The sequence below is a fragment of the Aspergillus udagawae genome, assembly GCF_001078395.1.
Source record: "Aspergillus udagawae IFM 46973 DNA, scaffold_4, whole genome shotgun sequence".
Classification (NCBI taxonomy): Eukaryota; Fungi; Ascomycota; class Eurotiomycetes; order Eurotiales; family Aspergillaceae; genus Aspergillus; species Aspergillus udagawae.
The window spans coordinates 2,440,903-2,464,090 of NW_025091267.1; the positions used below are offsets into that span (position 1 = coordinate 2,440,903).

General features: G+C 52.6%; 7 protein-coding genes across 7 annotated transcripts; 4 read left to right on the forward strand and 3 right to left on the reverse strand.

The window, feature by feature from the left end:
* Nucleotides 1–482: 482 nt before the first annotated feature.
* Nucleotides 483–1,856, forward strand: cpa1 (carbamoyl-phosphate synthase (glutamine-hydrolyzing) CPA1; the record flags this gene model as incomplete). Its single annotated transcript, XM_043291143.1, has 1 exon — nt 483–1,856. The coding sequence occupies one exon, from the start codon at nt 483–485 to the stop codon at nt 1,854–1,856; it is 1,374 nt and encodes a 457-aa protein (XP_043147078.1).
* Nucleotides 1,857–2,205: 349 nt separating this feature from the next.
* On the reverse strand, nt 2,206–3,813 carry Aud_006241 (putative GTP binding protein (Gtp1); the record flags this gene model as incomplete). The annotated part of the gene is made up of 9 exons (XM_043291144.1): nt 2,206–2,413; nt 2,470–2,634; nt 2,694–2,751; nt 2,821–2,966; nt 3,019–3,128; nt 3,185–3,503; nt 3,557–3,581; nt 3,700–3,728; nt 3,785–3,813. 9 exons carry the CDS (start codon nt 3,811–3,813, stop codon nt 2,206–2,208), a joined length of 1,089 nt encoding a protein of 362 aa, XP_043147079.1.
* Nucleotides 3,814–4,155: 342 nt separating this feature from the next.
* cwc2 (active spliceosome conformation promoter CWC2) lies at nt 4,156–5,400 on the forward strand (the record flags this gene model as incomplete). Its single annotated transcript, XM_043291145.1, has 1 exon — nt 4,156–5,400. The coding sequence occupies one exon, from the start codon at nt 4,156–4,158 to the stop codon at nt 5,398–5,400; it is 1,245 nt and encodes a 414-aa protein (XP_043147080.1).
* Nucleotides 5,401–5,629: 229 nt separating this feature from the next.
* Nucleotides 5,630–10,721, reverse strand: cpcC (putative protein kinase (Gcn2); the record flags this gene model as incomplete). The annotated part of the gene is made up of 7 exons (XM_043291146.1): nt 5,630–5,940; nt 5,998–6,439; nt 6,490–6,920; nt 6,970–7,972; nt 8,027–8,356; nt 8,405–10,450; nt 10,506–10,721. 7 exons carry the CDS (start codon nt 10,719–10,721, stop codon nt 5,630–5,632), a joined length of 4,779 nt encoding a protein of 1,592 aa, XP_043147081.1.
* Nucleotides 10,722–11,183: 462 nt separating this feature from the next.
* Nucleotides 11,184–13,547, forward strand: Aud_006244 (uncharacterized protein; the record flags this gene model as incomplete). Its single annotated transcript, XM_043291147.1, has 2 exons — nt 11,184–11,232; nt 11,377–13,547. The coding sequence occupies 2 exons, from the start codon at nt 11,184–11,186 to the stop codon at nt 13,545–13,547; spliced, it is 2,220 nt and encodes a 739-aa protein (XP_043147082.1).
* An 829-nt stretch (nt 13,548–14,376) lies between these two features.
* On the reverse strand, nt 14,377–15,881 carry Aud_006245 (uncharacterized protein; the record flags this gene model as incomplete). Its single annotated transcript, XM_043291148.1, has 4 exons — nt 14,377–15,193; nt 15,245–15,377; nt 15,417–15,543; nt 15,606–15,881. The coding sequence occupies 4 exons, from the start codon at nt 15,879–15,881 to the stop codon at nt 14,377–14,379; spliced, it is 1,353 nt and encodes a 450-aa protein (XP_043147083.1).
* Nucleotides 15,882–16,771: 890 nt separating this feature from the next.
* Nucleotides 16,772–22,197, forward strand: Aud_006246 (type I iterative polyketide synthase; the record flags this gene model as incomplete). The annotated part of the gene is made up of 4 exons (XM_043291149.1): nt 16,772–17,073; nt 17,125–17,425; nt 17,489–20,911; nt 20,971–22,197. 4 exons carry the CDS (start codon nt 16,772–16,774, stop codon nt 22,195–22,197), a joined length of 5,253 nt encoding a protein of 1,750 aa, XP_043147084.1.
* Between the last annotated feature and the right edge of the window lie 991 nt (nt 22,198–23,188).

Genomic DNA, 23,188 nt, shown 5'->3' on the forward strand with positions numbered 1-23,188 from the left:
GCCCAACCCGAGCCGAAGATCGCACTCTTGCAGCAGCTTCTGTTGCCGCCCTCAAATTCTGCCTCCCGCCCGCTTCTCCTTCTCTTCCTTTTCTCTCCTCTTCTCTCCATCCTCTGTCAGTCCTAGACATCTATCAACAACCCCCCCGCAACACAACTACATCATCGTTCTCTGATCGATTCATGTCTTTTTAGACACCCATTCCATCAACAGATATTCAGTGACTGGTAACAGCACAGTCGCGCTTATGGTTTTGGCACCCACCGTCTTCACTTCTCAGGTATGTCCTGTCCTTGTCTTGCCCATGGCCACACGGATGTCATACCCGCCACCACCATCCGGCCAAGCGAAATATAAAATCATTGCTAACATAATGACCCTCAGGACTACATCTCGGATCATCTCTGGAAAGCTTCCGGAAACTATTGAGACCACCCGCATAAAGGCTCGCTTCCACAATTCTTCGTCTCCATCAACAAATAATGTTTGCTCGTGTCTTCAAGGCTATGCCCGCCAGGGCTTCAGCCTTCACATCCGTGAATGCTTCTCTTCAGGCTCGATTCATGGCCACTGTTCGTCAGCAGCGTGTTGCTCATGAGCGTGCCACCTTCACGATCCGAGATGGTCCGATCTTCCACGGCAAGTCCTTCGGAGCTCGCACCAACATCTCCGGTGAAGCCGTCTTCACCACCTCTCTGGTCGGATATCCCGAGTCTCTGACCGATCCTTCCTATCGTGGTCAGATCTTGGTTTTCACCCAGCCCTTGATTGGCAACTACGGCGTCCCTTCTGCTGAGCGCGACCAGCACGGTCTTCTCAAGTATTTCGAGTCCCCCAACCTCCAGGCTGCTGGTGTGGTTGTGGCCGATGTGGCTGAGCAGTACAGCCACTGGACCGCCGTCGAGTCTCTCGGCGAGTGGTGTGCTCGTGAAGGCGTTCCTGCCATCTCCGGTGTCGATACTCGGGCTATCGTCACCTATCTGCGTGAGCAGGGTTCTTCCCTCGCTCGCATCACCGTTGGCGAGGAGTACGACGCCGACCAAGACGAGGCTTTCACCGATCCTGAGCAGATCCACCTCGTCCGCCAGGTCAGCACCAAGGCTCCTTTCCACGTGAGCGCAGCCGATCCTCAGTGCCACGTCGCTGTTCTCGACTGTGGCGTCAAGGAGAACATTTTGCGTAGTCTGGTCAGCCGTGGCGCCAGCATCACTGTGTTCCCCTTCGACTACCCCATCCACAAGGTGGCCCACCACTTCGACGGTGTTTTCATCTCCAACGGCCCCGGTGACCCAACTCACTGCCAGGAGACCACCTACCACCTTCGTCGCTTGATGGAGACCTCCCAGGTGCCCATCTTTGGTATTTGCCTGGGCCACCAGTTGCTTGCTCTGGCCGCTGGTGCTCGCACCATCAAGCTCAAGTATGGTAACCGTGCTCATAACATCCCCGCTCTGGATCTGAGCACTGGACGCTGCCACATCACCAGTCAGAACCACGGTTACGCTGTAGATGCGTCGACCCTGCCCTCTGACTGGAAGCCCTACTTTGTCAACCTGAACGACTCTAGCAACGAGGGTATGATCCACAAGTCTCGCCCCATCTTCAGCACGCAGTTCCATCCCGAAGCCAAGGGAGGTCCTCTGGACTCTTCTTACCTCTTCGATATCTACATTGACAGTGTACGCAAGTACAAGGCCAGCCAGGCTGCCTTCCACCCCCAGCGGGACAGCCTCCCCAGCCCTCTGTTGGTTGATCTGCTTGCCAAGGAGCGTGTTGGTGTGCAGCCCACTATCGGCATGCAGAACATTGCTGCTGCTGCCACTGCCGCTGCCGCTGCCGCTGCCACTGCTGCTTAAATGAATTGCTGGGTCGTATTCTTGTTTTCTGGAGTCATGGGTTACGGGCTGGATATATTGGTATCAGTTTTGTTAATAAGTTGATCAATCGCAATTACGAATTTTGCTCTTATCATCACCGTGTAAATTGCTGTAGTCAACAAACTGTAAGCACTACATCTGCAACAGAGACATCAGGATTGCCTTCCTGACTGCCATTGTCGCACTAGTGTATGTCAACCTTACACCCCAAAGTGACAATCACCGCAGAACCTTGAAGTAGCCCAAAGATCTCATAACTCTAGACTGTTGATAACTGTTCAACCTTCGGATTCGTTCATTCATAATATCCTAGCATACTATGTCCAGCCTACTTGGCAACTATCGAAACCACATCCTCATCCGCAACAACATGACCCAGTCCCACCCGCTGGGGAATATGTCTCGCACTCGCACCCCAGACCAAAGCATACTTGAACGTCTCCTTCAGAGTCCGATGGATCGAGTCGCAGACGTCCTCGATGGTCGAGTTGCTGCGCACGATCAGCGCCTCTGAGAAATCGGGGTCCTCTCCTTTCCTGCATGATTGTCAATTCCCCACGGATTTTTGTAATAGGGGTCGGGGTGGACCTACCGTTTCGTGTATACTCTGATCAAGCGCAGTTCTGTCCAAATGCGTTCGACGACGTCTTGCACGCCTAGATCGAGCTCGCAGCTCATCACGGCTGTGTGGGGTTCGCGGGCGAGCTGGTCGAGGAAGTCGAGGCTGACGCTGTCGATTTTGTTGTACACGTAGAGACTTTAGTGGGTTAGTAATAGTCTAATGGAGTGAGTGAAGGGGAAGGGGTTGGTTAGTACCATCTGATGTATTTTCTGTGGTCTTTCATAATGACGTCGATAAAGTCGTCGATTGTTGCTGGGGTTGTCTGTTAGTATGGGGTCTGGAGTCTGGAGTATAAGCCAAGGGCCGTTGGCTTGAGCGTACCGTTCTCGTCTCGCACCAAGACCTCGCAGTTGAGGATCTTGTAGTCTCTTAGGACATTGTAGATCATCTTCTCGTCGAGGTTCTTGGGGGGTGTCTGGAAGGTGATTTTCATGCCACCTGCCTTTTTGGCTTTGAGGTAGATGTTGCTTTTGAAGTCAGTATAGCGGTGCGAGGGGGTTGGGTTGCGTGCGTCCTTACGGAGGCTCCTTGTTGAGACGGATCCCCACAGCGTCCAGCTCTGCTTCCAACAGTGCCCGCTGTTCCGCGCGTTTTGTGGCGTCCAGGACCATGAGGATTAGATCGCTCGTCTGGACATGGTCAGAAGATCATTGCTCAGCATTTTTAAACGGTTCAGCGGACGCACCTTTGCAGCCGAGATGACTTGTCGTCCTCGCCCCTTACCCTCAGCAGCACCTTCAATGATACCCGGAAGATCAAGAATCTGGATCTCCGCACCGCCATACTCCAGCACACCGGGGATGGCCGTGAGCGTCGTGAAGGAGTACGCGGCAGCCTCGCTCCTGGTCTTGGTGATCTTGGACAAGAACGTCGATTTTCCCACGGACGGGAAACCGACAAGAGCAACTCGGGCGTCGCCGCTCTTGCTCACGTCGAATCCTGTGCCGGCGCCGCCGGCGCCGCCGGTGGGCTCTAGCAGCTGTGCTCTTAATCTGGCGAGTTTTCTGCGCGCGGGTCAGTGTTGTGCAAGCACAGGCCTCAGGAAGCCAATACTCACCCTTTCAGCAGACCAAGATGGTATTCTGGATCTAGTCAGAACATGGATTCAAGTACGCATGCATTGGAGTCCCACCTGTGGCCTTGTTTTCTGTTCTCCGAGTTAGCTGCGGGGTTCTCTGGATAGATGCATGGATGACTTACTCTGCGTCCTGCGCATCTCATCCTCAATCCTGCATAGTTGCTACATGAGTTGCCTGGCCTTGTGAGCAGATACGGCAAAACGTACTCTTTGATTTTGTCTGTAATGTTCACCATCTTGACGGTGGGGGAGTCCCAGGACCCCTCTTACGCTTCGAATGTATATGAACTTGGTAATGAGAAAGAAGACCGCTCCAAGAGGCCTTGTCGGTATAATAGCAGTTATCTTAGACAGGGAAACGAGAGAATCTTCACAATGAAATAAAATGTCCCGAATACAGCTTCAGGAACGCCGTCTGGCAAAGCATATCAAAATTGTTGCAGCAAAAACCGCGCCAAGACCCATCGCTTACATAATCCCAACATCGCCTCGTGATTTCACCTGGAGGCATCGCAGTCTTTCTTTACTCAACAATCAACTCGCAACCTACAACCACCACACAATTCAACCCCGCAGCCATGGCGGAGACAGCTGTCGTTGATCCTCCACATGCCACAGAGCCAACATCTCTACCAACAGAATCAGCCGAGCCAAGCGGCCTCACTCCCAGTGACGAAAATGCTCTCACCCAACCTTCAGAAACCGCCGTCGCGGCCACCACAGACGCCGATGGCACGCAAAAGAAGACAAAGAAGATAATCCGGCGAAAACGACGCCCCGCCCGGCCCCAGGTCGACCCTGCAACGCTTAAATCCGAGCCGCCCCCGCAGACGGGCACCGTCTTCAACATCTGGTACAACAAGTGGTCCGGCGGCGACCGCGAGGACAAGTATCTCTCGAAACACGCCGCGCCGTCACGCTGCAACATTGCCAAGGACAGCGGGTACACACGCGCGGACAAGGTCCCAGGCTCCTACTTCTGCCTGTTCTTCGCGCGCGGGGTCTGCCCCAAGGGCCATGAGTGCGAGTACCTCCACCGCCTGCCGACGCTGCACGACCTCTTTAACCCCAATGTGGACTGTTTCGGGCGGGACAAGTTCAGCGACTACCGTGACGACATGGGCGGCGTGGGCTCGTTCACGCGCCAGAATCGCACGCTGTATGTGGGGCGGATCCATGTAACGGATGACATCGAGGAGGTGGTCTCGCGCCATTTCGCGGAATGGGGCCAGATCGACCGGATCCGGGTGCTGACCTCGCGCGGGGTGGCGTTTGTCACGTACACGAACGAGGCGAATGCGCAGTTTGCCAAGGAGGCCATGGCGCACCAGAGTCTGGATCATAATGAGATTCTGAACGTGCGCTGGGCGACGGTGGATCCGAACCCGTTGGCGCAGAAGCGGGAGGCCAGGCGCTTGGAGGAGCAGGCGGCGGAAGCGGTGCGGAGGGCACTGCCCGCTGAGTTCGTCGCGGAGCTGGAGGGTCGGGACCCGGAGGCGCGGAAGAAGAAGAAGATCGAGGGCAGCTTTGGGCTGGAAGGGTATGAGGCTCCGGATGATGTGTGGTATGCTCGGACCAAAGAGTTGGAGGACGCAGGCAGGGCCGGCCAGCTTGAGGCTCCAGAGCAGCATTTGATGATCGAGCCGGCGCCGTCGTCCTCTTCCGCCGCCTTTCCGTCACAATCAGAGAACAGTGGTATCTTTTCAAGCTCAACTGTGGCAGCACTGAGGGGATTGGCCGGCGGCAATGTGACGACGCAAAAAGCCCCGGCGAATACTGGCGGTCCTCTTGTGGCTTACGGAAGTGATGATGATAGTGATTGATTTCTTCATGGCTCTCATAAAATCCATTGGTCTTGTGTACAACAGCAAAGATACCTCAAATTGTCTTCATTTGTTTCTGTTCTTGATTTTCATACTAGTCATATCGTTCGGGCGTTCATCTGGCGGGTATATTCGCTATCAAAACAATGAGAGGAGACAGCATACGCCTAATAAATGGAACTTCAATACAGATAGAACATAACATGGTACTTCATCACTCGTTGATCCTTTACTTTTCACTTCCACGCCCAAGGTCATAATACAGACACGACCCTGTCCGGTAGTTGTAAATAAAGGCATTGCTGACACTGTCGGGGCCATCATTCGCGCGACATTCATTGGAAAGGTCCAGTAGTAGTTCGTGGACCTGACTGAGGTACTTCCGCTCCGTCAACGGGGCACTTTGAATGACCGAGCGCCAGCTTTCTGGATCCGACAGGCGCGTATCCCTAATCGCTTCGAGTAAGTCGTCTCGAGTGTCAATAGCGGCAATGGGCCCGTTGATTGCCTTCTCGACTACCTCCCGGGCACGAACGAGAGCTATCTCCGGTTAGTTGAATTGTTCACGGAATGATGATAACTGCGAATATGACATACCAGACTCGACGATGTTTCTTCTGTTCGTCTTCTTGCTCCGGTGCTGAGAGGTCAAGATGCGTACGTCACTCGATCTTTCATTAGCTCCAGCGATCGCATCTGATTGACTTGGTAATCGCGATTGCCGCAGGTCGGGTGCGCCCTCGCGTTGCTTACGTGCACGTATCTCGTTCCGAAGCCAAGGGATGAGCTCGGAGCTCCTGATGTCGAGCTCTTCTTTGGGAACGAGACACCTCACTTTGAACCCTCGCTCCTTGCTATCTTGTTTTGCAATGACAATCCAGCTATGGTTGTGCTCTTTGTACTCAGAGAGGAGTTCTTCCAATGATGAAGCGTCGACGGCCAATTCAGCGCTGATATCGCTAGCCCACAAATCCTGCACAAGCTTGACACCCATCGTGCGCAGCACTGTCGCATCGAAGCTTGCAACAAGCACATCACACTGCCAATGTCAGGATAAAAATCAGGCACAAATGAAAGAATCTGACTTACCCTCCTGGTCTTCCAAAAAGCCCCAGCGTCCGATTCAACATGCTTGGTAGGTGCTTTCGTCGTACTTTTGATATACTCTAGCATAGCCGAGCCAAGTCTGTCCCAGCTCAGATTGAAGCCAACTGCATGTGTTTGAGAGCAGCTCGTTCGACCCTTCGGAGAGAATTCTTGCACCAACCGGTCGTACCGACCGCCAGCTGCAAACACGTCCCGTCGCTTAGTATCAAAAACACATTGAAAAAGGATACTGCCTCTGAAGAACTTGTCGTTCAGACTTCCAAGAGGATTGACATAAATCTTCCGTTTGACGTCGAAGCCTTGCAAGTACGTCACGAGTATGTTTATGCGAGCGAAAATGGGCGACAGTCGCTCAGCAAACTCGGTGCCTTCCATGATGGACCTGAGCCGGTTTTGAGCCTGCTTAGGAGTGTCTGACTTGGCATTAGCCACCGTCTTGCAAAATGGAAAAGTGAAACGAACCTCTAAAATCAAATCTGGCCAAGTCGTCCAACGATGTGGAGGCGACTCCAATGGCTGGAGATCGGAGTTCACTTCTGATCTTCTGCATCGTCCATTTGCCAAAATTCAACTTGCTGATAACTTCCTTGACCAACGGCACCTGAGAGGGAGTGATGCGGCAGAACTCCATGATGAGCTGCAGAAGGTCGGAATGATTTATGAGGAAACTCATCGGCGACGACCTTAGCGGCGGGAACTCTTCGATAATCTCGTCGAGAACCTTGATAACTTCCGCCTCTTTCAACGCCAGGTCAAGGGTATTGTGCGATACGATATCAAAGTCAACTTCTTTGTGAGTTCTGGGCTCACTGCCATGGGGCATCTCGCGATAGACTGTGCCGAAAGCGAATGTTTTCTCCAGCGAGGGATCTTGTCTAGAGATAGAGCGTGCGTTCGGCAAGGTGAGGTCGAACGGTAGCTGAAGCTGATTACCCGATGCGTCAAGCAGTCGAACGGCCCCGCTTCTGTAGTGTTGAGACCGAGGGAACAGCACTTGCCTAGTAGTCTCAACCGCCCCATGTCTGCGGAATATAGCGGTCAGTCGCTCTTTGACTAAACTCTGAACGAGTAACTCATTGGCAGCAGGAGCAGCACGCGAGTCCACATCCCAGGCAATATCTTCATATTTTTTCGGCGATTGCGAGAAGATGGCCGAAAGAATCTTCTTGTAGTCGGGGGCATTCGGATCAGAGAGGAGATGCACGATCGCTCGCCTAAACGTCTCTTCTTCAACCTGGAGAGGAATCTTGCCGCTCTGAAGAAGTTCCGAGGCAGATGGTCGCTCCTTTGGGTTATGACTCAATAGAGATTCGATAATGCTTCCCTGCACTGCTTTTTCCGAGTACTGGAAAGTCGGTGGGAGAACATGATGTTCTTCTCGAATCGCCCGTAGAGTCTGGTCGCGCTCCATACCTGTGGGCAAAGGGTGGCACATCTCGAAGAATATTATACCCAAGGAGTACATCTACCACAAATTAGCGACCCGGCTCTTGGCTACCGTTGGTACCATTATACTCACATCGACTTTCTCATTATAGTGACCTGCGAAACCAGACTTCATCTCCGGAGCGACATAGTAAGTAGTCCCAAGACTTCGTGTAAGATTGCCTTCAAAATCAGCGGTGGTCGAGGAGCGCACAGCTGTGGTAAACTGCCCACTGGTAGCCAGGCCGAAATCTCCAATTCTTGGGTTGCTTGCCACATCAATGAATATGTTGTCTGGTTTCAGATCGCGGTGTATAATGCCGTGACTGTGGATATGACTGAGCCCATCAAGAATTTGACGGAACAGTCGCCATGAACGATCGATATCATCGTACAAGCCGTTCTTTATCAAGTCGCGAAGAGTCTGGCAAAGTTAGCAATTTGCCTTTCAGCGACTACAAGGGACACTTACATGTTTCTCGCAATACTCCATCTGTATATAAAGAGTTGTCAGATGGGCTCTGCCCTGGGAACCGGACCTGACTCGACTTAGTTCAGTCCCCGCGGCGCTCTCCTCGCGATAAGCATCATAAGACTCTGTGCCACCTCCTTGAGATAGGTTTGCATCATGTTCGTCCTCACTATCAGATGCAAACTCGATCTTGGGGTAACCGCTGGAGCTGATAAAGTCAAGCCCTCCAGTGCTATAGCCAAAACCGTTTGCGTCCCGACTAGCGAAGGGATCACCCTCGGTCGATGAGATGGCTTCTTCGTCGATATTATCATACTCTTCCTCCAGCCATGCAGTGAAATAGCGAACCACGTATGGATGATTGAGTCGCGAGAGCAGCATAATCTCCGAGAGAGTATCTTTGAGGGCAGAGGCTGATCTTTGAGAAATCTTTTTGATAGCATAAAACCGACCATCAAGCTTATTCCTAGCTTTGACAACCTGTCCAAAGCCGCCTTTGCCCAGACGCCCCGCTTCATCAAAGTCTTGGTTGTATCGCGAGAAAGCGGGAAGCCCCCCAGTCGAGTCAAGGCGTGGGCGTCTGGGCAGTGACACCGAGTTCGAAGTACTCGTGCTAGCAATCAAAGGTGTGTCGACCCGGAAGAACTCGAAGGGTTGGAGCTGGAAAGCGGTCGGACGCTTCTTCGGATCTGGTCTGAAAAATTCATGCAGCAAGTCCTGTAAAGGTGCTGATAAACCCAATGTTCCCATAAGTGCGTTTGCTGATGTGTACCGCTGCAACACATCCTTTCCAAACGCCATCTGTAAAAAGACTATACCCATGTCCCATACATCAGTCTTCATTGTTAGAGGCGAACTTTCTTGTGTGAGCTCAGGAGGCATCCAGAAGGGTGACTTGGAGGTCGTCAGGGCTCTCTTGCTGTTCTCCGTATCGGGGAGCGCATCTTCAATGCTTCCCTGCAGCTTTACAATGGTGCCACCTTGCGGGCTCCTGAAAAGCAGTATGCGCCCGCAGTGGATGTTCCCATGCACGAATCCGCTGCGATGATAAAATTCAAGAGCTTCGAGCAATTGGATCATCCAACTACGGATAATTTCCACTGACACGCTCCCCACGATGTCCAGGAACTCGGATAGGGACCCTTTGTTCGCATATTCAAGAAGAAGATAAACTCTCCAGGTGCTGTCTTGGGCGTCAAAGGACTCTAAGGGCCTATATATCTTGAAACCAATAAAATCCACAAGATTGGGATGTCGTAGCCTTTTCAGAGCCTCTAGTTTGTCCTCACTGGCACGCATTCGCTCCCGAAAATACAGCGGTGCCGTCCCATTTCCGTCGAGAGAAAGCTCTTTCAGGACAATAAGAGGTGCATGTGAGCGGCTCTCGGACACCACGGGTCTGACTGTGAACGTCTGCTTTCCAGGACTGCTCTGTAGAAGTGTCTTCCCATATACAGCCCTAAAACCTAGCGGTTGTTCATTTGTATCGCTTATGATCAATGGTGGATCAAAAGTAATGGCGTCGGGGAAGTGGTCAACCGAATCGACAGAGCCGGAGAGGCCTGCACCAGAAGACCTACTCTTTCGCCTGGAGAGTCGAGCCTTCGTCCGTTCTCTGAGCTTATCCTCCAACAGCTGCTGCAGAGCTCGCTCTTCTTCTGCTGTGGCCGCTTCCTGTTTTCGAAGCTCTTCTTGCCGTTCCAGCTCTGCACGCTGATTGGCAGCAGCTTCTTGCTCCATGCGTTCCACCTCTAAACTTGGTAGATCCTTATCCTGGGCTCGCGCCTGGGCAACGTCCTCGAGAACATCCTGTATCGACACGGCGAGCTCATAGATCATCTCAGAGCCGAGCAGCTCTTTCGGTTTGTTTCGAATAATGTCTTGAATTTTTAACCTAGCCCTGTGACGAATGTTCTCTGAATTACCCAGCGAAAGATTCGGATACGTTTTGGGATATGTCGCTGGCAGCTCAACTAGCAAATCAACACGGACCTCGGGATTTGACGAAGCACGTAGATGAAGCTTGAAGGCCACATCGGACGTTTGCTACAATGCTCAATGTCAGCCGCGTCAAAACCTAGTCGGAGAATATCAAGCGCACCTGCCAGGCAGAAGGCCTGTGCTCAATTTCTTCAAAGTCATCACCATAGATTGAGCGTAACGCCTCGGCCTCATTCTGGTGGATCTCCTGGTAATTCGTCGTCGCTAGTCCAGGCTGAGCAAGCGGAGTGGTATTCGGCGTCGACTGTTTCCTCTCCGCTCGGGGAGAGCCGTTTTTATGGACATTGCTAGGATTCTTCTTCTGCTTGTGAGGCATAGCGGGGCGGTGGGCGGTGTAGTAAGTCTGAACCCAGATTCAGTAGGTCTTTGCCACGTGAGACGCGAGTGACAAAGATGCAGCCGAAGCTGCAGCCCTCTATATCTCCGAAAGGAACATATCTATATCTGACTGGGGTGACAAGGTTGAGAAGAATGAGTTGTTCTTGGGCTGGCGGGATGGAGCTTAGAGTAACTTAACGGAAGAGCGTTATATAAACCAAGGCACTGACCCATCGGCACTTGATGGACCCTCAATTGGCTGGCCAGTCTCGCTCCGTCGTTTTCCCGCTCACCGCCCTGAGCTGTTAGCGCTGTCGCTGGAGCAGCGTAAACAAAGCACAGCGCTCCACGTCTCTCACGCCCTGCGCGAACCCCTCTTGATACACCAATGGCGTCGCTGTTGCGATGCGTCTTTTATCCAGCTTGGTAATTGAAAGTCAGAGTTTCCACCGCAGACGCAATGCTGGACTGGATAAGTGGACAGAGCAACCACGTCGCGCATTCCGCAGGTGTGTCCATCAGTGCCCGCCCTGAGCTTTAACACCCACTCAATGGTCGGTGGTGACCAATGATCGACTACCTGCATTTATCTTTTTGAAGACCGGAATCATCATGGTTGCGCGCTGACTTTGTGTTATTGTTCGTTTCCCTAGACAACTCCAAGGTTATGGATCCTCCTGAAACACCAGCTCCTGTGTTTGCTATTCGCGCCTTTAAAAGTGCCCTATTTGGCACTCCAGGAGCGGAAGACGAGGAGGTTAGCGACCAGAACTCGAAGTCGGATGAAAAACTAGCGAGTCGCCAGCCGAGCAAAAGTGATCTCTTGAAGCCCCCAGTTGCTTATCACGCGACAAATGTCACCAAGGCTGACAAGACGGACCTGGATATGGCAGTAAACGCGATGGTGTCGCCGACCAAAAGCATATTGGTCACACCGGGTACTGCTGCAAATCGGCGAAAGACAGTCTCGTTTGGTGACGGCGTTGTTGACAATGAGAGAAAGCGAAACGATGCGTCCGCGCAATCGTCCAGAACGCCGACGAATCTGTCCGGCAACCTAAGCAGCCAATGGCTGTCCAGTTCTTCAGACAGCAAGGGCAAGCCGCGAAGCAGACTCACGCAAGCACTACTGGATTCTCGGGACAAGTCTCCCAATGACTCTAGGACGACTAACGGCCAACAAGTCGATCCCAATCCTTCCACGGACACCGCGTCAAAGGAGGCACCGCAGGCGACCAGGGAAGATGACGAGACCGTCAATCTCGATGACCCACGCTCTCAGTCTGGCAGATACTGGAAAGCCGAGTTTGACAGCTACCGCGCGAAAACGACGAACGAAATCAGAAAGCTGATTCAGTATCGGTCCGCTGCCAAGAAATTCGCTCTAATGAAGGAAGCAGAAGCTTCGCGTCTGGCTAAGAAGCTGAAGGAGGAGGAAGTGAAGGTCGCCGAAATGGAACGACACGTCACACAGCTCGCTTCCACAATGGTAGCGGAAAACGCAAAGGCAGACAGAGAGCAATTGGTTCAAGATTTGACTAAACAGACGGCTTTAGCCCTGCAGTATAAGCATCGAGTCAACACCCTACGCAAGCTCCTAGAGCAGCATGGTGTTGTCGGCACTGAGGTGGATGAATTCGTGGAGAAACGAGAAGGGAATAACTCGTCTAACGAGCCAAGCCAGGAGCTGCTTAAAACTCAGCAGGCTTTGAGTCGGGCGAATGCCAGGATTGAGGAGATGAAACTCCAACAAGTTGAGTTCGACAAACTCAAGGAACTTGCACAAAGCTCTGAGCAGAAGGCCTCTGAGCTGGCCCGAGAAAATCTCACACTGAAGCAGTCCTTGGCGAGAGTCAAACAAGAGATGAGCAAATACGAAGGGCGACGCAAAGAGAAGGAAGCGAAGCTCAAGCAAAGAGAGATCAAACTTGAAGCGCGGATTCAGGATTATCGTAACCGCCTGAAAACGGCTTCACAGGAACATCGCGAAATGGAAGAAGACCTCCGAGAGTCGTTCAATGAAGAACGACGTCGTATGCAGGACCAGATTGACCTTCTCCAATTGAAGGTAGCGGCATTTGAGCGTGTTCCCGACAGTAAGATCCGCAGCCGCCACTCATACAGTCCGCACAAGGACTACACTGGTGTCCAAGTGCACGATTTTGGGCATACCATCGCTCAGCGCAACGAGACCGAAGAGTCGCAGGAGATCGATGAACCGCCGAGTCCGAGCCCACGCTCGAAAAACCGACGCTCACGTAATCTACACAACCCCACCATTGATATCGATTTAAAAAAAGCTGCTCAAGCCCTGAGTATGGAGGGAATCAATGCTCAACAGCTGCCTTTCACAGACTCACCTCTTAAAGCCCCGGGCCGTCGTTATCGTAGAGCGACGGTCGCTGCTGCTGACCCAATTCCGCCGTCTTCGCCCCCTGAGTTAGCACCTATTGACGTATCTACCGAGATACTTGCTGAAAAGTCGAAGTACAACCACCATGACTATCAAACGCATCTGCCGACTCTCACTACACTCGATTCCCTTGCGCGCCACCTAGCCGACCGCGACGAGGGCCAACAATATCGTACCCATCGTCAAAAAGCGCGCCGTGCGCCGTCAAGATACAGCTTGGATCCCATATCCGGCTTGGCGGACCTGCGTCTCACCGAACGAACGGGAAAGAGACACAGCCTGGCTGCATTACAACGAGACTCTATACCGGTGGAACGGATGCTGGCTGCCCAAGCACGACTCAAGCGAAAGGACCAGACTCGCAAGAGCAAAGAAGGGGGCAAGGAATCTGTGAAGGCGTACAATACATGATCATTTCATTCATTTAATATCTCTCTTCTCTCTTTTTGGTCTTGGGAAAGCGTTGGGTTTGGGGGGTTTAAAGGACTGGCGTCGGGGTCTGATTTATGCCAAGTGTCTCAGCTTTAATATCCCTGAAGTTCTTCAACATTACGATTCTTGCCTTTTCTCATGTGTCTTCATCGTCCCTCTTTTTCTCAGAGATTACCGAACGTCCAGTGATTGGCCAGTATACCCTTAGGAAACTCGTTTGTGCTATGTTAAGGAATACTAGTTTCCCGTCTCTTTTCATAGATATTGCAAATTGCCTATATCTCCATAACAATGATACGCACTACTCTGTAGTCTTCGGTGACGGCGAATTACTAGAAGCAGTAATACTTCCCACAAAGGCAGACAATACAACCGCTCGGAAGCCATGAGCGGTTCAGTAACAGTTACGTCCTTAGATTTGAGTATTTGAGAATCCTGGTTCGCAGCAGATTTTGTCCAATAATCCAATCGGTTCTGGCATTTCTGTTTCTCGAGGTTTATCCAGCTGAACACTATTTTATATTTTCGAGGAGCCTGGCGAAGTGTAGTAATTTACTTGTAGGAAAGAGATGCTGTCCCCGCGCAACAGATCCACATCTTGTTCTCTTCTTTCTTCTTTATTTTGAGAGAAAGGGCGTGCCTACTATTAAACTGGGGTAGATTCTTCTGGCAGCTAGTCGACAGGTGATGTGATATTGGAGATAAGAATTTGGAGGGTTTTGGATGCGGTCTATATTTTTTGGTAACGCGGAGATAAAAGAAATGAGATCACCTAGAGTATGTTCTCAAATGGCACGAGATAAGACGATCACTTCAGCTGGGCCTCAATGAGTCCGTGGCAATTCCCCGAAATCTGATACACTTTCTTGACTTCCAATCCAGCCAGACCCAGCACCATCTCCCACTCCTTCAATGTCCTTTGCTTGGCCCCCAGAGACATCATGATCATATCCATCCACCCTTCCTCGACACCGGCCTTCTCCGCCGGAACGACAATCTCCTCAATCAGAAGCCGTGACTTCTTTGGCTCCATGGCCGCAGCGATATTCTTCAGGATCCGAACCACGCTGTCCTGGGGCCAGTTGTGGAGACAACGGCGGATGAGGTAGGTTAGAGCTCCTAGGTGAACATTATGAGCTAAAGCGAAAGATTCACTTGTAAACCGCATCTTACCGTGAATAGGCTGCTCAGTAAAGAAATCATAGGCCATTCTCTCGATCGCAGGATCCAATGAGCCATCTACACTCTTGACCACATGCGCCTGATCCTGCAGGATATACCGCCCCGGCAAGCCATCACACAGAGACCGGATCCGGTCGATGGCCTTCCCCTTGCCGCCGCCTATATCAACCGCGACAATGTTGCTTGGGCTGGGCTTGAACTGGGCTAAAGTTCTCCAGGGGAACAGATCAATCATCCACAGCGGCGTCATCGCCTGCACCGTCATCCCGTCATTGAACGCCTTCATTCGCTCCGGCCTTTCAGAGAGGTGTTCAAACATACTTTTCCCGTTTGTCTTGTGGGCATACGTGTACGGATTGTCAGTGGTGGACGAAGGTTCCCGCCAGCCATTGCGTTGGAGGAATTCATGCAGCTTAAGATGGGTGGGCATATGGTCGTCCATCCTATCGGCTCCTCAGCATTTATGAACATTAAATTGGGAGAGAAACATTTACGCGAATCGAAACATGCCGCGGATCTCGGGGCGCAGATACGCCTCGGAGAATGGGGTGTGGCGGTACTGGCCAGGTCCGGTCTCTTCGAAAGGTCCGTACAGCGAGGAATTTCTCAGAAGACGGGCTAGTCTATCTGTGAATAGACGGCAATCATCGATAAGAGTGCACTTACCAAGAAGAGACTCCTCGACATCCAGTTCCTGCGCCAACTCTGTCGTACTGCGAGATACTCCCCCCGTCGGGAGCGCTTCGAAGACTCCCATCTCCAGCAAGGTGCGGACGCTCGCGAGGTGAGCCGTCTATCAACCTAATCAGCAGTTATCCCTTCATCCAAAGCCCTTTGGGGGCTGCTATGTCCCACCCTTTCGAAACAAGTAGCGGCGGCGTCGATAGGGCCTTGGGCAATCTGGAGGAACTTGAGTGCCTCCAGAACCAGATCGTCACGAGCGGTTTGTCTGGCACTGCATTTTTCTATACTATTATCCTGGTCACTGAGAAGGGTCTGCTCACATCGTTCAGCAGCTTCATTGAGGCGTTGCAGGGCTCTCTGGATCGGGAGATATTGATCGGTTTCTTGGGGGATGGTCATGGCGCAGTGATTCTTACTCCGAGTACCATGGGCGTTTTGCACGAGCATCTTGATATGAAATGACCCAGACAGAGGGGCTTAAATGCTATCTACGTGTTGTAGAGGGGAGTCAATCCTCCTAGAGTCTTTTTGCCCGACGTCCATTGTCGTCCAGCTCAGGTGACCCAATTTCCGTTCATGAGCAGGATACGATAACAGCCATGTGGCTGATCTATCTCCTTGCAGAGTGGATGAGGTGGCATTCTCACCGCTAACTCAAGGGATGAAAGATGGCGGAGATAATGTCACACGTCACTGATATTATGCATGCATGGTTTTGTAGGCCTGTACCGAGTGTTCTGCAAGACCTGCAGGGAGTATGCGGCAAATGATTGGAACTCCTCGATGCTTCTTCGAGGCTGCAACTGGCTGCTCGAAATTCTATACTACCCTGTGGTTGCAGAAAGCTGAGTCATGCCCCATCCACATGGTCACCCTGAGCCCTTGCTTGCCTGACATTGCATTCCTGGAGAGCCAGCAGAGCCATCCTGTTCGAGGCCCTTTCTGCCACAAATAGCAGTAGAATTGTAGTCAACGGACTTTGGCATGGATTCTAGTTAGACATAGGGGCGATCATGTAAGACTCTTGCATGCGGATATGTGCTTAGGTTTCCTACTAGGTCGCAGCATGAGCGGATGGCCAGGTTACTGTGCCCGGGTCTTCAGATGCAACCCACCACGCGACCGTGCTAAGAAATCCCTAGCATGACAATGTTTTGAATAAGGAATGAGGGTGGCGCCAAGGCCGCTGGGTTAAGATCGGAAAACCTGAGGCGCGAAACAGAGTCAGTATGCTATAAGCGTAGAGGTCCAAGATAAATCATATTATGAAGCGGACGCGGCCCAGCCTGACTGTAAGCACAAATTGCGTAGGCTCGCTGCCTGCTGTAACAAACATAATGAGGATGAAACTCTTCTTTTTTAGCAACAAATTTCCCAATGATGATTTGCCAGATCTGCTCCGGCGCCTGCGGCTGCATTCACAATCGCCGGAGCATGTCGTACTGCGCCGAGTTCTCGAGGAGACCACCCGGGTGGTCAGAGAGGAAATCCGCCGTCTTCCACCCGAACTGAGAAGTCTTATTCCCCCATTTCAGTCTATTCTCGACCTGGCTGAAAATTACAACTGGCACAAGGGATCTTTGTCCGGAGCTTTCGAGTGTGTCTTCTTGTGTCTTGTGCCACTATGTCTCTTCGTTGGGTGAGCTCCCTTCGCAACCAGACAATGGTAGATCTATCTGACGAGGGATAGGAATTACGAGAGCCGACCTCATGAATATGGCTTCGATGCCCAGAGATCACTACTTACCGGGCTTGGGTTGGGCTTTCTGGCCGCCACGGCTATCGTCGCATCCCCCTCATTGCTGGATCTGCCCACCACTGCAGCCGAGGTCGTCCGGATCGCTATGAGAGCCGGTATCTTACTCTATCAAAAGTCCCAGGACCTGGAGCCGCAACGGCTGGACGGGCCACCGGAGAGTTGGACTACGGTTGTGAGGGGATTGGACGAGAAGACGGTGCAAGAAAAGCTGGAGATGTTCAACACCTCTATGGTAGGCAGGCCGATGTCGATGACGCAATTGAACGACAGGGAACTGATATGAATCGTTGCGTAGGAGAGCCCGCCGTCGAGCAAGGTTTACATCAGTGTCGTGGAGCCAGATGGCAGCGTGTTCGTCAGCGGTCCGCCATCGCGACTGCGCATGTTCTTTAACAAACCCGGAAAGGTTCAATCGGCTCCTCGTGCCCCCTTGCCTGTGTACGGAGGACCCTGTCACGCAGCCCACCTGTACGACCGAACACACAGCGCGTGGGTAGTGAGCGAAGTCCACCCTGGCATTGCCAGTCGACGTCTCTCGGGAGCTCCTCTTATGCTGTCAATGGGAGATGGCCAACCGTTGGCGGGCGACTGTGTAGGAGATCTTTTCGAATCGGCCACATATGTGCTTCTGACTAGTATAATTCGCTGGAGCAGCGTTCTCGCTGCTGCCACAAAGTTTCCCCACTGGCGACATGATATGAAGCTGCAGCTCGAGGCATTCAGGCCATCCTCACCGGTCGTCCATGACTTGCTATCTGCAGTGCACACAGGTTACCCCGAATGCGATGTCAGCGTAAAAGATCTTGGCCAGTGGATCTTGGACGATAGCCTTATCCCTCCATCGAGCGCCGTCGACTCCAAGATCGCTGTGGTAGGAATGTCTTGTCGGTTGCCTGGGGGTTCGGATGATTTGCAGCGGTTCTGGGAGCTCCTCGAGGATGGACGGGATGTGCACCAGAAGGTTCCGGCCGACCGGTACGACGTCGAGAGCCATACGGACATTACTGGGAAACGACCAAACACGAGCCACACCCCGTTCGGCTGCTTCATTGACAGCCCCGGACTCTTTGACGCCGGCTTCTTCGATATGTCCCCCCGTGAAGCAGGACAGACAGATCCCACCCACCGCCTGGCACTGCTCACCGCATACGAAGCGTTAGAGCAGTCTGGGTACGTGCCTGACCGCACCCGTTCAACCACCCGAGACCGAGTAGGGACCACCTACGGCCAATGCTCTGACGACTACCGCGAAGCAAACGCCGGGCAGAGCATCGACATGTATTTTATACCAGGCAATTATCGGGCATTTGCCCCCGGCCGGATCAGTTACTTTTTTAAATTCTCTGGCCCCAGCTTCAATTGTGATACAGCATGTTCCGCCAGTTTAAGTGCGATCCAGATCGCCTGCACGGTGCTGTCCCGCGGGGAGGCCGACATGGTTGTGGCCGGGGGATTGAACGTCCTAACGGGATCAGATAGCTTTGCGGGCCTTAGCCAGGGCTTTTTCTTATCCAAGACCGGAAACTGCAAGGTGTTCGATGACAGCGCCGATGGCTACTGTCGTGGCGATGGGATTGGATCTATAGTCCTTAAGCGCCTATCCGATGCGCAGCAAGACAATGATAACATCCTTGGGGTAATCCTGGGTACAGCTACCAACCACTCATCCCAGGCCGTCTCCATCACTCATCCTCATGCACCCACCCAGGAGCAGCTCTATCGTTCCGTTCTTACGCAGGCCGGCATTCGCCCGGACGATGTGGACCTGGTTGAGATGCACGGCACCGGCACACAGGCTGGGGATGCGGCCGAAATTGAATCCGTCACCCGTGTCTTCAGTCCTTCGGTGCCTCGACGCCTGCATCCGCTGTATATTTCGTCTGTCAAGGCCAATGTGGGCCACGGGGAGGCCGCGGCTGGCATTACAGCACTAATAAAGGCGCTTCTGATCTTGCAGCATAATGCAATCCCCCGGCATGTGGGCATAAAAACAGTGTTGAATTCCAGATTCCCGGATCTTGAGCGACTAAACGTCCGCATCCCCATGGAGACAATCCCTTGGCCGTACCGGTCTGACCGGAAACGACTCATCATGGTCAACAACTTCAGCGCGGCGGGAGGGAACACCAGTTTGCTGCTGGAAGAGCCGCCGGTACGGCCAGATCCTCATGGACCTCCGCAGACACGATTCGTCGTGGCTGTATCCGCAAAGAGCACGATTTCCCTGCGACGCAACCTCGAAAGACTGATTACTTGGTTGGAGGGTAACCCATCTACACAGCTGGCGAGCCTCGCGTACACTACCACCGCCCGCCGCATACATCACAAGTGTCGTATCGCGGTCCATGGCGCCTCGATAACCGAGATCGTCCAAGGGCTGCATCGGCGCTTGCCTAATGTGGAGACTCGACGACTAGTGAGCAAACCGCCCTCAGTCGCATTTGTCTTCTCGGGTCAAGGAAGCTTTTACATGGGAGTGAGTGGGCAACTCTTCCAAGAGTATCCCCCATATCGGGAGCAAATCCAGCGCCTGGATGAGATCTGCCAACAGAATGGGTTTGGCTCAATACTTCCGGCTATCACAGATGCTGGCGTCGATGTCTCTCAATTAAGTGCGCTGGTGACTCAGCTTGCCACCGTCTGCGTGCAGATCGCCCTGTGCCGCTTCTGGAGAACGCTCGGACTTAAGCCTGCCGTGGTTGTCGGGGCGAGTCTGGGCGAATACGCCGCGCTGTATGCTGCGGGTGTGCTGTCCGCCAGCGACGTGATATTCTTGGTTGGGCAGCGTGCTCTGCTTATGCAGACGCTGTGCACCGCTAACAGCCATGGAATGCTAGCTGTCCAGGCAACCGTCGACGACATTCGTCGCTGCGTGCAAGGTCGAGCATATGAAGTCGCGTGTATTAATGGGCCCCAAAGCATTACAATCACTGCATCTATCAAGGACATTGTAGACATACAGGAGTCCCTAGGCTCACAAGGGTACCGCACTGCCAAGTTGAAAGTCCCGTTTGCGTTTCACTCCTTGCAGATGGAGCCCATCTTAGATCGATATGAAGAAATCGCGAAGTCGGTCCCTTTCCGAAGTCTCAAGATCCCATTTATTTCGCCCACGTTGGGTGACGTGGCCTTAGAAGGTAGGACCTTAGTCGCCAGTTCATACCTGCGGGATAACACACGGGCGCCCGTCCGGTTCGCGGAAGCCCTTGCGAAAGCGCAGGATATGGGACTTGCCGGCTCCCATACAGCATGGGTGGAAATTGGAGTCCACCCGACCTACTCGGGTGCCGTGCGCGCCACTGTCGCAGATCTCGAGGTAATTGTGCCAAGCTTGCGGTCAGATGAGACTAACTGGCATACATTGGCCATTAGCATGTGCACCCTTCAGGAGGCTGGAGTTCCACTGGAGTGGAATGAGTGGTATCGACCCTTTGAGTCGGAGGTCCGCCTGCTAAACTTGCCACCCTATCAGTGGGACCTGAAGAACCACTGGATCCAGCATAACGGAGACTGGCTGCTGGTGAAGGATAAACGGCCCGCAACTGACTCCGTTTCCGCGGCACCGCCATCCTTGCGCACCGCTTTGGTGCATCAAATTCTGGAGGAGTCGTTCTGGGCCGATGGCGGGGAGATCATGGTACAGTCTGACGTGATGAACAAGGACTTTTTTGCGGTTGCATCAGGGCACAAAATGAGTGGGCGCCCGCTTGTCTCAGTGGTGAGTCGCGTAAAACGATCCTGACAGGCTGTGTGCTAGACTAAATTGCCCTTCTGCAGTTCGCCTACACGGACATTGCTTTCTCACTGGCGAGATATATGTACTCCCGCCTCAAGCCTGAATCACCACTTCCGGCCATGGATTTTGGTCAAGTAAGGGTCTTCCAAGGGCTGATCCCACGAAAAGATCAGTCCCAACCACAATGGGTTCGGATGCGCATGCAGGCAGACCTCCAGCGTATGGCGATGCAGCTGTCCCTATATCACCTCCTGGACGACACCTCACAGACCCCAGAGGAGAAGCTGGCCAGTGGTGTCGTAACATGCGGTGACAGAGAGAGCTGGCAGGACGAATGGGCCGGCTACGCCCACCTGGTGACCACCCGGATCGCCACACTACACCAGATGGCGGATCACGGACAAGCGAGCCGGGTATCGCGGGATCTGGTGTACACACTCTTCAAAAATATCGTGGACTACTCAGAACTCTATCGCGGTATCCAGTCGGCGGTGCTGCACGGCCTGGAAGCTGTCGCTGATGTGATTCTTGCGCCTAGCCATGATGGTAGGTGGACGGCGCCTCCCCACCACATCGACCCCATTACCCATGTTGCGGGACTCGTACTCAACGCCGGTCATGCGACCGACCATCACAATACAATTTATGTAATGGACGGGTGGAAATCAATGCGGTTCGCCGAGGAACTGGTCCCGGGAGAGTTGTATCGATCCTATGTAAAGATGAACCCGGCCCGCAACTGTTCGGGTTTCTTCTTCGGCGATGTCTACGTTCTGCGTGGGGACCGTGTTATCGGAAATGTCCGCGAGATGACATTGCGTCCGCTGCCTCGTATACTGATGAATCGCTTCTTCGACCCCCCGGACGGAGATGACGGGCGGTTGCCTCACCAGGTTCAGCCCCGAGACCTGCCGCAGCTACGGCTTCAACCCAGTGCGACAACAGAGTCATCATCTGGGTCCGACCGGAAGGTCTCAGGTATCGGGTCGCCCACCCCGGAAGTCGACTTGCCAATAACAGCATGTGAGCGGAAGGCGAACACTCAGCTGGTCCGTGACGCACTAGCCCTCCTCGCTGCCGAGACTGGAATGGAACCGGACTGTCTGACAGATGAAACGGAGTTGTCTGCACTTGGCATAGATTCGCTTCTGTCACTCGTCCTGAAGGAAAAGTTCGCGACCGAGCTGCAGGTTGATATCCAGAGTTCTTTCTTCCTGGAGTCTCCCACAATCAGGGAACTGAAGGAGTATCTCACCGCGTCTTATTAAAGGGGCTTTCGAGATGCATGATGAAATGGGTTTGAGCTAGGGAAGCTGGATGGCCGTGCCGATTGTATATTTGTTAGTAGTTCAGCTTTTGCTTTGTTTGTCTGGAGTGTTTATGCTTCTCTTCGTTCAGACATGAGCAAGCAGTACAACACTGGTGGTCTGGGAGCGGGCCCATATCTGAGCTTATCGCGTCATCATGTAGAGGTACGGTCATCTTTGGTGCAGATAAATAATGAAAAAGAGTAGTAAGTGGATAATGCCACAAATTGATGAAATTGCAATGGCTGGCGATCAAACTTAGGTCGTTGAAAATAGGTAGGGACTACCAAACAGACGGTAGGCTGATGGACACTCGAGGCAGGCAAAGCCAAGCCTGAGTTCTGCTCCCCTGTGCCGAGTGGGCTTAAACTGCCACCACAACTAATCTACTTCTTTGTACAAACAGAGTGGAATCCGACATACTACGTGGCCGATTCATGCTTGAACCGTTTTCCCTCTATCCAAGAAACGTCGTCAGTATGAACGACCTGAATCACTACAGGTGATGTGACTTTTAAAGAGAAAGATCGTTGAGCATTCCTTCGTACGTGGCCTGGAGAATAATACCTATCTGTTCCGAATAGATTTTGACCATGACTACAGTACAATATGGACCAGATACCAGTGATCAACTGTTACTATACTCCATACACATATAACGACAGGAACAAGACCGGTCACGATCTCGATGCTAATATGCGAGATACAACATCGGAGAGGATCATTCGCTTCTGGGCCGAATTCGCATTGTGACTGACAGATTAGGCAGATAGGCCGGACCAATGGTGTATCCATACGGTGGCATCTCCTTGTGTGCAAGTTCTACATCGTACTGCGACAGAAATTTTATAAAAATTGTCCGGCAAATCTATTCGGACTGGCGTGATCCACTTCTGGCAGGAACCTGACAAGTCGTGCCGCGGATGTTGATGCAAGCTATCGAAGGTAATAC